The sequence below is a fragment of the Oryzias latipes genome, chromosome 21 (assembly GCF_002234675.1).
Source record: "Oryzias latipes chromosome 21, ASM223467v1".
NCBI lineage: Eukaryota > Metazoa > Chordata > Actinopteri > Beloniformes > Adrianichthyidae > Oryzias > Oryzias latipes.
Window position 1 is genome coordinate 1,110,913 of NC_019879.2, and position 16,270 is coordinate 1,127,182.

Genomic DNA, 16,270 nt, shown 5'->3' on the forward strand with positions numbered 1-16,270 from the left:
AAAAAAATGTTTGCTTTTTTAATTCAGCCCCACCAGGCTCCCCAACAAAACCCACAGTCTGCAATGTTACAGCTAGCACAATGACACTGAAATGGGAGGAACCCTACCACGATGGTGGCAGCAAGGTGACAGGCTATTGGATTGAGAAAAAAGAGAGGAACAATATCCTGTGGGTTAGGGACAACAAGATTCCATGCTTTGAGTGCTACTACAAGGCAGAAGGTCTAGTTGAAGGTCTGGAATACCAGTTTAGAGTTTATGCTATGAACAGTGCTGGTTTAAGTAAAGCCAGTGAAGCCTCTAAAGGAGCAGTAGCTCAAAATCCAGTTGGTGAGCATCAAATTATTTATTTTAAAAATTATTTAATTATTTAACAGATGTTGTGTTGAATAACAATGACTGACTAAACATTTTGTTCTGATGTTTAGATCCACCAAGCAAGCCAGAAGTCACAAAGGTTACTAGAACCACTGTTTCCCTCAAATGGTCACCCCCATTGAATGATGGCGGCAGTCCCATTGTGGGCTACATAATTGAACGTAAACCATACACTTTGACTGGTGAGGGCCGCTGGTTAAAGTGTAATTACACAAACGTAACGGACAACTTTTTCACCGTTACCGCCCTGGGAGAGGGAGAGCCGTATGAGTTCAGAATCATTGCCAAGAATGCTAACCAAGTCTTTAGCACACCTTCTGACTCAACTGGGTCTGTCCAGTGCAAGACAGATTTTGGTAAGATGTGCACCCAAGTCGGAAAACTCAATTTTGCATGTTTTTGTGCAGCTGAAGCCCGAATTTCGTTCGATTTTTGCACACTCACTTTAACTGTCGGTCAGTTCTAACAGAGTTGTTTGTAGCCTTCCCAGCAAAGACTAGTGCTGGTTAAGTGAACTTAAAACTGGCGAGTTTGAAGCCTCATGAACTGCTATCTTTAGACTAAAAAAAGGTTAAACTTGTGTATTCCTTGTGTAAGCTGCCTGGTACAACCATACTATCATGTGAATAAGAATTTCAGAATGTTTTATCATCTGATGCATTGTTGCTTTTATTCCTCTTATCAGAACCACCCAAGGCCCAGTTGGACAGTAAGCTACTCTCTGAAACTGTAATGGTGCGAGCTGGTTCAGACTTAGTTCTGGATGCTGCAGTTGGAGGCAGACCTGATCCTAAGGCCTTTTGGTCCAAAGGTAGCAGAGAACTGGAGATATGTGAGAAATACCACCTGCAGTACACCCCAACCAAGGCTATGGCCATCATCAAATTCTGTGACAGAGATGACACTGGAAAATACATTCTTACTGTTAGGAATGTAAGTGGAACCAAGACTGCAGAGGTGAACGTGAAAGTACTCGGTACGTAGCCTTTTTCTTTTACTGTCTATTTAATAACATATTGTCAAGAATAGTATTAGAAGAAAGCAATTATAGATGAATACTGAATATCGATTTTTTTCCCTGAGCACTTGTTTTTTTTATTTTTAGATACACCTGGAGTATGTGAAGGTAGCATTGAGATCAGCAAAATAACAGAGGAGTCATGCACATTGAGCTGGAAGCCTCCTCTTGAGGATGGTGGCGATGAGGTCTCTCACTACATTGTAGAGAGACGAGACACCAACAGACTTAACTGGGTGATCATGAATGCAAGGTGTAAAGAGCTCACCTGCAACATTACTGGCCTGTTCAAGAACACAGAGTACCTGTTCAGAGTCTGTGGAGTCAACAAATATGGAGCTGGAATTTACCTCCAATCAAAGCCAGTGGTGGCAAAAAATACATTTAGTAAGTACAAAATGTGTTACTTCTAACCATTCGACATAAATGGTTTTATTTCATGTGTTGTGATAAAATGGTTGCCACATAAGAAATGCAAAAGTCTTTTTTAACACAATGATATAAACTGGAAAAAAGTGCAATAAAAATGACAGTGCTGTCCTGGTGTCTGTTTCAGCTGTGCCAACTCCCCCTGGACCTCCAGAGATACTGGCATCAGGAAAAGATTTTGCCACAATTCAGTGGCTGAAGCCTGAAAGTGATGGCGGTAGCCCACTACTGCATTACCTTGTTGAAAGGCGTGAGAAGAAGAGTGCTCGCTGGGTAAAGGTGAACAGAGATGGGGCTCACCTGGACACCACTTTGAAAGTGTCTGGTCTGACTGAAAGCAACATCTACCAATTCAGAGTAACAGCCATCAACAAAGCCGGAGAAAGTGAACCTAGTGAGGTCTCTTTGTATGTCACCTGCAGGGTGCCAACATGTAAGACCATCTGTTTACTATCTAAAAATACTCTTCTCTTTAGGATCTGAGAAAATTGTGTCAATGTATTGTTTTAACTAGTTGTGTTTCTCAACAATAATGATATCTCTAAATTCATTTAAAAACTAAAAGATGTTCACTTAATCTCACAGGTGTCCCTGCACCACCCTCAATTCCTCGAATCACTGACACACAAGCTGACAGTATCAGCCTAGCCTGGTCTCGACCTGTAGATGATGGAGGAGCTGATGTTATTGGGTACATCCTCGAGGTAAAAGAATCTGGAACAGAAGAATGGAAAAAAGCGCATGAAAAAATCCTGCGTGCTACAGAATACGTACTGGCTGGACTTTCTTCAGCCAAAAAGTACTGCTTTAGAGTGGCAGGCATCAACATCAATGGTACAGGAGATTTCAGTGAACCCTGTGCTGAGACTGAGCCAGCTGAGAGAATTGGTAGGTACATCATGTTACCTACAACTCTAAACTGTGATTAACCTTTTTTTGTGCCTCATGGTAAAAATCTATGTCTTTGCATTTCTAACATTTGTACATTTTTTTGAAAGTATTTCCATTTTAAAGTAGCTCTTAATTTCATTGATAGAGGGTATAATACAGCATACCTATTTTTCTCCTTTTTTCATAAGAAACCCCTGATTTTGAACTCCATGATGACTTAAAGAAGACAATTTGCTTGCGTGCTGGTGGATCGCTGCGTTTTCACATCAAGATTACTGGTCGTCCGGCTCCTTCCGTTATTTGGAGCAAGCCTGATGTTGACCTTCATAATAGAGGCTTTGTTGAGGTCACTAAGACATCAACTACTCTTATCATTGACAAGGTCAATCGGTATGATGCTGGCAAGTACACAGTTGTGGCTGAGAACTGTGCTGGAAAACATGAAGCTCACATCCTTGTAAAGGTGTATGGTGAGTTTATTCTACCTACAGCTTTTTAGTCTGATTTTAACTGAATCGTTTTTATCTGTTAAAGCAAAAATACATTTAAAATTATTCTGACCTCCAATTTTAATTTAATTTTGTTTTCAGATACTCCTGGACCACCTGGGCCAATCAATATCAAAGAGCTCACAAAGGAGTCTGCAACCATTTCTTGGGAAGCTCCAGCTGTAGATGGAGGTGCTCCTGTCAACAACTACATTATTGAAAGGCGTGAGGCCTCCATGAGGGCATACAAAACAGTCACATCAAAATGCAGTAAAACATCCTATAAAATTGATGGCCTAATGGAGGGCATGCTATATTACTTCCGTGTTCTACCTGAAAACATTTATGGTGTTGGGGAGCCCTGTGAGACTCCTGACGTCATCCTGGTTTGTGATGTACCGCTACCTCCGCACAAGCTGGAAATGATCGATGTCACCAAGAGTTCTGTTACTCTTGGCTGGGAAAAGCCTGAGCATGATGGCGGTAGTAGACTAACGGGCTACATCGTTGAAGCTTGCAAGTTTGGCACTGACAAGTGGATGAAGGTTGCAACGCTGAAAGTCACAGACTTTGAGCACACCATTGAGAAACTAAATGAAAAGGAACAGTACTTGTTCAGAATCAAAGCTGTCAACAGCCGAGGAGCCAGTGAGCCTAAAGAACTTGTTGCTCCTGTCACTATACAAGAACAGAGAGGTAAAAAAAGTGTGGTGTTTTCTGAAATCCTATTTTTGTCAGTAAAAGTTATTCAGTTTTTAATGTAAAAGTTGAAATACTTTTTTTACTAAAACAAAAAAGCAAAACCTGCCTTTTTGTGGCTTCCAATGTCCAAACAGGCAAAACTGGCTTGCAATAATTAAATCTAAAATCCTGGTAAAAAACACATTCTGCTTTCAGTGTTAACCAAATCTGCCTCTTTTTCTCCACAGTGATGCCTGTGGTGGACTTCTCTTGTATACCTCAAAAGGTTGTCAATGTCCTTGCCGGTAAGACCTTGGAATTAGATCTCCCGATCATTGGCAGACCTCCACCTGTTTGTTCCTGGTACTTTGGGGATCAGAAAATCAAGATAACTGATCGTGTCAAGACCAAGAGCTCTGGAAAGTTCTCCAAACTGATAGTGTCTGACACCACCATTGATGACACTGGTGACTACACGTTGGAGGTGAAGAATACTGTTGGTGTCCTCACTGAGGTCATCAAGGTCATCATTCTGTGTAAGAGGACATTTTCTCATTTATTTTTTTTATATCATTTTTGTATTTTTCAATTTCAATTTTGTAATAAAATGTTTTTGATAAAAGATATCTATCTACAACATGATCTTGATGGTTTTGAACTTACATCTCTACCAATGAATTTGTAAAGATCAGCCATCACTACTGCTGTTTCTTTTTTCACCAGCCAAACCTGACGAACCCAGTGGGCCAATCCGATTTGATGAGATTGATAGCACCTCGGTAACCTGCAGCTGGGATCCCCCAGTTAGAGATGGTGGAACTACCCTCACTGGATACGTAGTGGAACAGCGTGATGCTCACAGACCTGGTTGGGTGCCTGTCAGTGACTCTGTTAGCCGCCCAACATTTAAATTTAATAACCTTATTGAAGGGGAGGAGTATGTCTTCCGTGTAGCTGCCACAAATCGTTACGGCACTGGAGAGTTTTTGCAGTCTGAGATTGTCACTTGCAGAAGCATGAACAGTAAGCTATGTCTGTTTTTTTTTTCCAGAATAACAGAGCAATCAGTGTTGCTATGGAAACAGGATACTAATGGACCTTGATTTTTCCATAGATGTGCCTGGACCTCCAGGGCGTCCTGTCACATTTGATGTGTCTCGTGATGGCATGACTGTGGCTTGGGAACCACCAGAAGAAGATGGTGGTCTTGAAGTTTCTGGATACATTATTGAGCGCAAAGAAGTAAGATCTGATAGATGGGTGCGTGCCAACAAGAACCCTGTCACAATGACAAGGTATAGATCTACAGAGCTTATTGAGGGTCTGGAGTATGAGCACAGAATAACTGCCATCAATCCCAGAGGACAAAGTAAGCCTAGTCTGCCATCTAAACCAGCAGTGGCGACCGACCCCATTGGTAAAAGAAAAACCCTGACAGACTATATAAGAAAATACAAACAACTGTTACAATACAGTCTATTTTTCTGCAGATCCACCTGGTTCTCCTCAAAATCCAAGAATCACAGATACCACCAAATCTTCAGTGTCTCTGGCTTGGAGTCCTCCAGATGATGAGGGAGATGCAAGAGTTGATGGTTATATGATTGAAATGCAAAAGGTGGGAAGTGTGACTTGGGTCAAGTGTAACACTACACCATCTTTAATCTGTGAGTACACACTTACCAACATGCCCCAAGGAGAAGAGTTCAAATTCCGTGTCATGGCCTGTAATGCTGGTGGCTGTGGAGAGCCTGCTGAAGTTCCTGGTACAGTCATTGTTAAGGAGATGTTGGGTAAGGATTTACACAATGATTGTGTGCAGGTAAATAATACCAAAGTAAAAGTCACCTTTGTCCATTTTCTTTCTTTTTTTAAGAATCTCCCGATTATGAACTGGACTTGAAATACAGAGATGTATACGTGGTCCGCCATGGAGGAGTCATAAGACTTTCTGTACCTATTAAAGGAAAACCTCAACCAACCTGCAAGTGGTCAAAGGATGGTGATACAGTCTCCACCAAGGCCATGATTGCCTCATCTGAAGATGGCAGTGAGTTGGTCATAAAGGGAGCAGAGAGAAGTGATTCTGGAGTGTATGGTCTCCATTTGGAAAACGCAGTGGGCAAGAAGAAAGCCCAAATAAAGGTGAAGGTAATTGGCCGCCCAAGCGCTCCAGAGGGACCATTGGTCTTTGAAGAGATCCAAGCTAACTCTGTCAAAGTGTCCTGGAAGGCATCGACCGATAATGGGGGCTCTGAAATCATTGGATACATTGTAGAAAGACGTGAGGCAACCAGAAATGCATGGTACACTGTGGACTCTAGAGTCACAGAAACTCAGCTTGTTGTTAAAGGCTTAAAGGAGGGAACCGAGTACCACTTCAAAGTCACAGCTGAAAACTCATTTGGTATCAGTGCATCTCTGAAGACTGAGCAGCCAGTGGTACCAAAGACTCCTCTCTGTAAGCACTTTTTTGTTCTTAAAATTTCTATCACTTCCTTTGGAAAGCCCTAAACAAATCCTTCTTCTTGGCTATCTAGGTCCTCCTGAGCTCTCAAGTACCCCACCAGAGATCATGGATGTTACCAAGAGCTCAGTGGCACTAGCCTGGTCCAGGCCAAAGGACGATGGTGGTTCTGCTATCACAGGCTATTATGTCGAGTACAAAGAGACAACAGTGGAGACATGGTCCCGCCATCAAGCCAAGATCACCTCAACCATGTTTACTCTTCATGGATTAACTCCGGATACATCCTACCAGTTCCGCATTGTTGCTGTTAATGATATTGGAGAGAGTGAAGCTGGAGTTGAATCTGACGTTGTCACATGTAAAGATCCATTTGGTGAGAGTCATTTTACTAAAATTTCAAGCTGTGATTTACACCCAAATACATACATTCCCATCTATGGGACTGGCACTGATCTACAGTTAAATTTCACATAAAACTTTGCTGATATGCAAAACTTAATAAAACTTAATAAATCTGGTAGTGGTAGTCATAATGTTTTGACTTGATGAAAAGTAATTTTTGAATAATGATGCAATACAGTAGCGCGAACAAGTTGTAATGTGGGGTTCAGAGTCTTCCCCAAGGACACTTCCACACATAGGCCAGCAAGGTGGTCTTTAGATGAAAGGTCGACTGCTCTACCTCTGTTCCTCAGTTGTCCCATATGTAAGTATTAATTTTACTTTGTTTGCTTTGCTTCTTTTCTTATACTTTAGACAAGCCCAGCCAACCTGGCGAGATTGACACAGTGAACATAAGTAACAACTTTATTACTATCCGCTGGCAAGCTCCCGAGTGTGATGGTGGAAAAGAGGTCTTGGGCTACTGGGTGGAATGCAGAAAGTCCATTGAGAGCTCATGGAAGAAATGCAACAAGCAGAGGCTGAAAGAAAAGGAATTTACCATGACAGGACTGGCCGAGGCAACGGAATATGAGTTTAGAGTGTTTGCTGAGAACGAGACAGGAATAAGCAGACCTCGAAGGACAGCCACATGCATTAAAACAAAACTGACTGGTGAGTACAATTAGTCCAGAAATGTAGACATTTACTCAACTTGCAAAGAGTAACTAACACATTGCAAACATTTTTCTGTCATTAATTATTATAAATCTTTTTTTTCCTTTGCAGTTGAAAATAAACCAAGCCTGAGAAAAGAAATGGATGAAGTGACTGCTAAACTTGGCCAGCCTGCTGTCATGAAATGTCAGATTATTGGCCGTCCTGTTCCTGAGATTAAGTGGTATCATGCAGGCAGGGAAATTATTGCTTCCCGCAAATATGAGATGAGCTCTGATGGACGTAACCACTCTCTGTCTATTATGACAGACCAACAGGAGGATGAGGGAGAATACACCTGCAAGGCTATTAATGATGCAGGTGAAGCAGAAACAAAAGGAGTTCTTGTGTTGGAGGCAGCTTCATCCTTTCACCCAGATTACCCTCTAAAGGAAACCTATTATGCTGGACTTGGAACAACTCTGAGAGTCCATGCAGTTTATATTGGACGTCCAGAACCTAAAATAATGTGGCTGCATGGAGCAAAGACACTCGAGAACACTGATGACATCAGCATTGAGACTACAGAGTATTATACACACCTGGTCATCAAGAATGTCCAGCGTAGAGTCCATGGAGGAAAGTACAGGATAAGATTACACAACCACTTTGGCCGGGCTGACACTGCTTTCAATGTTGAGATCTATGGTATGTTGTATACATTCATTTTCACAACATTAAGATGAGTATTTGAAAGAGTCAAATCATAATGTCTGTGAATATTACCATCTTGTACTTTTCCCAGACAAACCTGATGTGCCTCAGGGTCCTATTGTCCTTGATGCGCTCCTGAAGAATTCTGTCATTATCAGTTGGAAGCCCCCCAAGGATGATGGCGGCTGTCTCATTACCAATTATATAGTGGAAAAGCGTGAAGACAAGGAAGGCACAGAGTGGGAGCTGGTGTCTTCGTCCATTAATGGCACAAATTGCAGAGTGCCTAACCTTGTTGACAGTGCTGGATACTTCTTCCGTGTTTATGCCCAAAATCGCTATGGTAACAGTGAGCCACTAGAGCTCACTAACCCCATCCTGATCAAGAGTCAGTTAGGTGGGTTTAAGGGTTGATTAGAAATGTGCATTTTACAGATGCAGTGTGAGAGTCATTACTATAGTTTATTGAGCAAAAATGCTAACATTATTATGTTTTATGTCCACAGAAAAGCCTTCACCACCTTTGTCACCAGTTGTCTCTGGAATCACCAAAGACTCGTGTGTAGTTTCCTGGAAACCTCCACTTAGTGATGGAGGATCCAAAATCAAGAGCTATTGCCTTGAGAAGAAACACAAGAAGGATAAGAAAGAATGGACTGAGTGGACTTTGGTGACAACAGATGAGATCAAACAAACCGTATATTCAGTCAAGCACCTAATTGAGGGCATCATGTATGTCTTCCGTGTAAAGTGTGAGAACCTTGGAGGACAAAGTGACTACAGTGAAGAGACCCCTCCTATCATTCCAGCCACAGCAATTGATATCCGTGCACCTGCCTTCAAAGAGGAGCTAAGAAACATGAGCGTTAAGTACAAGAGCAACGCTACCCTTGTTTGCAAGATTGTGGGGCAGCCAAAGCCTGTAATAAAGTGGTTTAGAAGAGGAAAAGAGATCCAGTCTGATGGAAAGAAAATCAAAATCCAGGAATTTAAGGGAGGATACCATCAGCTGGTCATCACTGAAGCTGATGAGGAGGACTCCACAGTTTACCAGATCAGAGCCACAAACCAGGGAGGCTCTATTTGTGCAACAGTCTCTCTGGATGTTGAAGGTAAGTTGACAGAAGCTAGATTTAAACACCTAAATTATTATTATTATTATTATTATTAGACCATTTTATTTCTAAAAAATAAAAGTTTTGATATTTGAAGTGAAAACAACCTCCTAACAAATCATTTGTTTCCCTTGCAGTCCCAGCCAAAATCAACTTGCCAAAGAACCTTAAAGACAAAGAAGCCATTCCAGCCTTGCGTGGGGAGGTGGTGAATATCAAGGTTCCTTTCAGTGGTAAACCAGATCCTGTCATTACTTGGCAGAAGGGACAAGATCTACTTGACAGCAATGGCCACTACCAAGTTATTGTCACCAGATCCTTTACTGCATTAATCTTCCCTAATGGCGTAGAAAAGAAGGATGCAGGTTTCTATATTGTCTGTGCCAAGAACAGATTTGGAATTGACCAGCAAACTGTTGAACTGGACGTTGCTGATGTGCCTGATCCACCACGTGGCATTAAAGCCAGTGATATCTCCAAAGATTCTGTCACATTGAACTGGATGACCCCAGCAAATGATGGCGGCAGTAAGGTTGCAAGCTATATTATAGAGAAATGCCCCACTACAGCTGAGAGATGGCAGCGAGTTGCCCAATCCCGTGACACCCACTATACTGTAACCAACTTATTTGGAGGAACAAGCTATCAGTTCAGAGTCATTGCTGAAAATAAGTTTGGACAGAGTGCCCCATCTGAGACAAGTGGGCCTGTCATGACAAAGGAAGACAAATCCAAAGTTCTCCTTTATGACAGGGAGGTTGATGATACTGGGCATGTCCCCAAAGGCAAAGTTCAACACTCAGATTCCAAGAATTTGCACAACAAATATGCTATTGCAGAGGAACTGGGAAGAGGTCAATTTGGCATTGTCCACCGCTGTGTCAACATAAGCTCTGAAAAGACCTACATGGCTAAATTTGTTAAAGTGAGAGGGGCTGATCAGGCGATAATCAAGAAGGAAATTGCTACCCTAAATCTAGCAAAACATACTAACTTCCTTCTACTTCATGACAGTTTTGAAAGTCCAGAAGAACTGGTAATGATCTTTGACTTCATGTCTGGTTGTGACATCTTTGAACGGCTCAGTACAGCAGAATTTGAGCTTAATGAACGGGAAATTGTTAATTACATCAGACAGATCTGTTCAGCCCTGGAGTTTCTTCATGGTCAGAGCTATGGGCACTTTGATATAAGACCTGAGAACATTGTGTACACAACTAGAACTAGCTCCAATGTAAAGATTATTGAGTTGGGACAGTCCAGACATCTGACTCCAGGAGACCAAATAAAGATTCAGTATACCACTGCTGAATACGCTGCACCTGAGATCCACCAGTGTGATATGGTTAGCACAGTCACTGACATGTGGTCAGTCGGTGTTCTTGCCTACGTACTCCTAAGTGGCCTTAATCCATTCACAGCTGAAACCAACCAACAAATGATTGATAACATCTCTGGTGCAACCTACAGCTATGACGATGAATCCTTCAAACAAGTTAGTGTAGAAGCATTAGATTTCACAGATCGCTTGATGACGAAGGAACGTAAACATCGTATGACGGCTGCTGAGGCCATGAAACATCCTTGGCTCACAAAGCCCACAGAGGAGATCAGTGCCAGAGTAATTCCAACCAACAGGCACAAAAGATACTACCAGACAATGTTAAGAAAAGAGTGGCAAACAGTTGTCCCGGCTGCACGTGTGGCCAGTGGTGGATCCATCAGGTCTCAGCGTGGCGTCTTTGTTTCCAAAGTTAAAATTGCTCCATTTGAACATGGTCCTATTGCCGGTCAGATAGGCCATGCAGTTGTAAACGAAGGGGATAGTGTGAAGTTCATCTGCCACATTGATAACTATGATAGTAGCACTGAGGTGACATGGTTCTGTGGTGTTAGGCAACTTGAAGGTGGAGACAAGTATGAAATTGAATATGAGGATGGTTTAGCTGTCATCAACATCCTTAACGTTACAAGAGCACATGATGGCACTTACAGGTGCAAAGTTGTGAATGAGTATGGTGAAGACAGTGCCTATGCTGAGCTGTTTATCAGTGGTGTAAGATCTTACCATGATTTCTTCACCACCCGTGTGGTAAGGAGAACAAAGCGCAGAGTTGACACTGCCAGAATGCTTCAGAAGCCCCCAGAGTTCACCCTTCCTTTAGTTAACCACACAGCCTATATCGGTGAGGACGTACGCTTTGGTGTTACTATCACTGTTCACCCAGAGCCTCGTGTTATTTGGCACAAATCTGGACAAAAGCTGATACCTGGACAAGACGACAGAAAATATACCTTCATCAATGAAAAGGGTTTATACCAGTTAATAATCCGCCGTGTGGATATGGAAGATGATGCTGAATACAGTGTTGTGGCCCGTAACAGATATGGTGATGACAGCTGCAAGGCTCGCCTAACTGTTGTACCACGACCTAAACCAGCAGACCTAACCTTAAGGCCAATGTTTAAACGACTGCTTGCAAATGTTGAGTGTAGAGAGGGCCAGAATGTTCGCTTTGAGATTAGAGTTTCTGGCCACCCGGCACTAAAGTGGGAGAAGGATGGCACACCTTTGGCCTTTGGACCATCAATTGAGGTTGTCCATGAAGGCCTGGACTACTACATCCTTCATGTGAGAGACACTTTACCTGAAGACTCTGGAGTGTACAGAGTTACTGCCACAAACTCTGCCGGTTCTGCGAGTTGTCAAGCATCACTCAAAGTAGAACGCTCAACTCATGTTAAAAAAGAATATGAAGTTAGCGAAAAAGAAGCAAAACAAATAGCTGGGAAAGAGGAATTGGATAAGAAAGTCAGACTGTCTCAAATATTGGCAGGCACTGTTGTCTCACCTTTACCACCTGCTGCAGTACAAGCTGTCAGGGAGGCAGCTACTATGTTCAAACCTGCTGTTGCCACTAAGAAGGGTGAGAAGACAGAAGCAGAGATCAAGAAAGAGCAAGAAGAAAGGAAAAAGCGGGCAGATGAGAAAAGGCTCCGTATGCCTTATGTCGTACCTACACCTCGTGTCATTAACCCAGCTGTTCTCGAGGAGGATGTGGAAATAAAATACTTTAAGCCACTCTCTGACATGAAATGGTACAAGACGCTACGAGATCAGTATGAGTTCCCTGAGCCAATGGAGAAAATTAGTCAAAAGAGAATGAAACGCATTCGCCTGTCCAGGTGGGAGCAGTTCTACGAAGTGCCCATGAGAGTCAAGGAGCAGTATAAGCCTAAGTGGCGCTTTGATGCTATGGCTCTAGATGACTTGGAGACTGTGAGACCTGCAAGGCATCATGCTTCTTCGCCCGAGACTGAAGCCTACCGCAGAATCAGAAGAAGATCTTTGGGTGACCTCTCAGACGAGGAGCTGCTGCTGCCTGCTGACGAGTATCTGACAATGAAAAGAACAGAGGAAGAGAGGCTACGTCTTGAAGAGGAACTGGAGCTCGGCTACTCTGCTTCTCCCCCAAGCCTCAGCCCAGTTCGCTTTGAGCTATCAGCTTTACGTGCCTCATCTCCCAGAAGAATCTATCATGATGATGAAGAGGAAGAGGAGGTCAAAAGCTATGATTCTTACAGAATTCCATCCAAATATGAAGCTGGTCCTAGCTTTGTTGATCTCCGTCAGCGTCATGACAAAGCAACCCACAAGCCGCCAAGACAAAAGCAAAGGGTATATGAAGAGAAAGAGGACTTGGAGCTTCTGCGCCCACACACAACCACTCAGAGAATCTCGTCTTACAAGAGTCAACTCAGACGCATGGAATTTGAAGAGAGGACACAAAGCTCCAAAAAGGAAATGGCTGTAAAAATGTCATCATTTTCTGAGGCCTCTGAGTCAGAACATTTGACAACTGTTACTTCAGAATATCTTCTTAAACCAATCAAAAAGGAATCTTCACTGGAATCAGACACCAAAAGATCATCTAGCAGAGAGAAGGCTTCCAAAACAGATGTTACTCTGCCCAAAGTGGACTTTTTGTCCAGGTATGAGGAAAGAAAGCAGGCTCTCAGATCAGAGAGAAGATCTGTGGAAAAGGTTGAAGTGGTGACACAAACTCCCTTCAGCCTTGACCATGCCCCTCGTATTACTATCAGGATGCGATCTCATCGTGTACCATATGGTTCCAACACAAGGTTTTCTCTAAACATCCAAGCCAAGCCTGAACCAGAGGTCAAGTGGTTCCATAATGGAAAAGAGATTCACCAAAGTAGCAAACATCAAGTGACAAACATAAGTGGTGTTTTGACTCTCCAGATCAACAGCTGTGTAACTGAGGATTCAGGGACCTACCGTGTGGTTTGCAAGAACACCAAAGGAGAGATTTCTGACTATGCTACATTGGATGTAACAGGAGAAGAATTTGCTACTTTCTCTTCCCTCCAGAGAGACGAAGAGCCTCCATCTGGATTTCTGCAAAAATTGTCAGAAACAGAGATTTATCATGAACAATCTTCTAAAGTATCTCTGAAAGAAACTGAAAGTGTAAAAGAAACTACCACAACCATCGCTGAAGATCACAGGGAGACACGAAGTGTTCCTGCCACAATCGTGACCAAGCCACAATCCTTGATTGTGAATGAAGGTGACACTGCCAGATTTGAGTGCGATGTTGATGGTGAGCCGTCCCCCTCTATCACCTGGTTGCGTGAAGGTGTAACTGTTGGCCCCTCTTTCCGTCACCACATTGTATCTTCACAGTACAATTCCATTTTTGAGATTTCTGCTGTTGAGATGTCAGATGAAGGTAACTACACGTTGCTTGTAGAAAATCCTGGCGGTAAACAAGAAGCCTATTTTACTCTTACAATAAACAAGTCTGAGTCAAAGGAGAAAGTGGCTTCCTCCCCTAGAATCACTTCTCCAGAGGCTAAATCCCCTCTTTCCAAATCCCCTGAACCGATCAAATCCCCCCAAAGAGTTAAGTCACCCCAGCAAATAAGGTCTCCAGTCTCCCCAAAATCACCAACACCAAAGTCTCCCACGCCAAAATCTCCCACTCCTAAATCCCCAACTCCTTCAGAGGTGAGACAAGAGATCATCACATGTCAAGATCAATCAGTGGAAGGCCTCATTTTAGCCCCCTACTTTTTAGTACAGCCAAGGTCCCAAAATGTCAATGAGGGACAAAATGTTAAATTCACCTGTCTAATTGGAGGAGATCCTTCATCCCGAGTGGAGTGGTTGAAGGACAACAAAAACGTAAGTATTTTTAATTAATCTTTTTTTTTCTTGCCAGTACATACACAATTTAACAAGCAGTAGTTCATCTTCATTTAAGGAACCTAAAAGTGAATCAACTCTTCTATCTTTCTTTGCAGATATCTATCATGTCAAATATTATACTGGGCCAGTCAAGGAATATGTATACTCTAAAGATATGTGAAGCCAAGTCTGCAAACCATGGAAAATACACAATACAAGCCAAGAATAAGTTTGGACAGTGCTCTGCAACTTTATACCTCGATGTTTCCAGTAAGTCATCAAATCATCAATTTGGGACACCAAATGTTAAAGTTAGAAAATGAAACTGAGTTTTGTCAGATTTAGCCAACTTTTTCAATATTTGATGTGTACTCATTACCCTAATGTCCGACTTTACTAAAAATGTGCCATATGTGTCATTTAAGCATGCTGACTTAACTTGACTTTTGATCCGCCAGATCAGAGTAGCAGCCAGCTTTTGACAAAAGCTTTATTTTTGGTCTGCATAGAAAAAAAACCTGCAAATTCAACAAAACAGCAATATTGCAAATGTTTATTATACACCTTGTTCTTTTTCCAACAGGCACTCCTGCAAAGACGGATGCTCTTCCACAGCGTGCGAGCGCCCTGGCAGGGAAGTCTCCAGCGCTGGCAGGTTCTGCAGTGAAGGGGGAAGATGCTGGAGCAGACGGCAGCAGATTCTCCAACAAATTTTGCTCAAAGTCTGACGCCTTTCAAATTCGGTCGATGTAAAAAATAACTGAAAACAAATGATTTATATCCAGTTTCCCTTAATAGATACTTTTTATTAAGTGAAACAAGAGCACTAGATTTACTTAATAAAAATCTGGACTGCTGTTTGTGTAAATATGAACTATTTTTATATCGAACCTGACATTAATTTATGCCAAACAAGGTACTAAAGTTGTGAAATGTGCCATATTGGATTACCATGACTTAGGATGTTTGAACCTCCTTTTTGTGACATGTACATAATGTATATAGCCGAATTGACCGGTTATGGAAAATGTATGCATTGTTTTTGATGACAAAAATATTATCTGAAATTTAATGAAACCTAAATGGGGTTTAACAGGAGAAAGTTCCACAAGGAACGAATACCCTGCTAAACTTAGAAACTAAACTCTGTGCCTCAACGATAAGTTGAAGTTTTAAGATTGCCTCAACAGGTAGAGAGGCTCCCTGTTGATGTTGTAAACCAAAAGCACAAGGACAAAATGATCATTTATGACATGTATTTGTGATGTTACGGTTTCTTGCCGATAGTACCATGAGTAAAAGACCCCGAGTGCTGCGTGCATTACCCTCATGTAGGCAGCACGAAATGGCCTTTTGCTCAGACTGACAGTCATGAAAGCATGAATCGATGACCTTCCCAGAGTGCGAGCGGCCTGCACTCTGTATTTGGATCATCTTCATGAAAGGGGCTGTTTCTGTTCAAAGACAACACTGAACAGCAAGTCAAAAGCAACACTTCTGTGCAGAAGCAGCGCTGTCTTTCGCAGGATACCTACATAATAATTTTGAGTGTTTGCGTGTGAGTGTCTGTAGCTAGTAGTTCTTTTATTGTCTCATTAATCAGGGTTTTCCTCATCTACATCACTGAGTCCATCTCTTGTGAGAAGAAAAGCAGTTATGTTTTACCCTGCTCATTTATTCAACCTATCTCATGATGTAAAACTATATTTTGTCCTCCCTGGGCTTTATGCATTATTGATTTAATAAAGCATGATTTCAGCACTAGGTTCCTGAGCTCTGTCAGTTTCTGTTTTCACGGTTTTACCATGCTTGTGTTAACAAAAAGGATGTCACATT

The 16,270-nt window shown here is 42.2% G+C and overlaps 1 protein-coding gene across 1 annotated transcript in view; it reads left to right on the forward strand.

Annotated features, from left to right (window-relative positions):
- Positions 1-16,198, forward strand: part of LOC101159719 (titin) — a 171,803-nt gene extending 155,605 nt beyond the window's left edge. Inside the window, exons 203-223 of the mRNA XM_023950735.1 lie at positions 28-330; positions 429-734; positions 1,064-1,354; positions 1,484-1,783; positions 1,953-2,258; positions 2,411-2,713; positions 2,905-3,186; positions 3,307-3,900; positions 4,134-4,421; positions 4,609-4,908; positions 5,000-5,302; positions 5,376-5,678; positions 5,762-6,346; positions 6,426-6,728; positions 7,112-7,411; positions 7,526-8,101; positions 8,199-8,504; positions 8,614-9,219; positions 9,360-14,431; positions 14,551-14,704; positions 15,018-16,198. Coding sequence (XP_023806503.1) covers positions 28-330; positions 429-734; positions 1,064-1,354; positions 1,484-1,783; positions 1,953-2,258; positions 2,411-2,713; positions 2,905-3,186; positions 3,307-3,900; positions 4,134-4,421; positions 4,609-4,908; positions 5,000-5,302; positions 5,376-5,678; positions 5,762-6,346; positions 6,426-6,728; positions 7,112-7,411; positions 7,526-8,101; positions 8,199-8,504; positions 8,614-9,219; positions 9,360-14,431; positions 14,551-14,704; positions 15,018-15,187 — 11,951 coding nt within the window. The 3' untranslated portion in view covers positions 15,188-16,198. The remainder of the gene's footprint in view (positions 1-27; positions 331-428; positions 735-1,063; positions 1,355-1,483; positions 1,784-1,952; positions 2,259-2,410; positions 2,714-2,904; positions 3,187-3,306; positions 3,901-4,133; positions 4,422-4,608; positions 4,909-4,999; positions 5,303-5,375; positions 5,679-5,761; positions 6,347-6,425; positions 6,729-7,111; positions 7,412-7,525; positions 8,102-8,198; positions 8,505-8,613; positions 9,220-9,359; positions 14,432-14,550; positions 14,705-15,017) is intronic.
- The last annotated feature ends 72 nt before the right edge of the window (positions 16,199-16,270 follow it).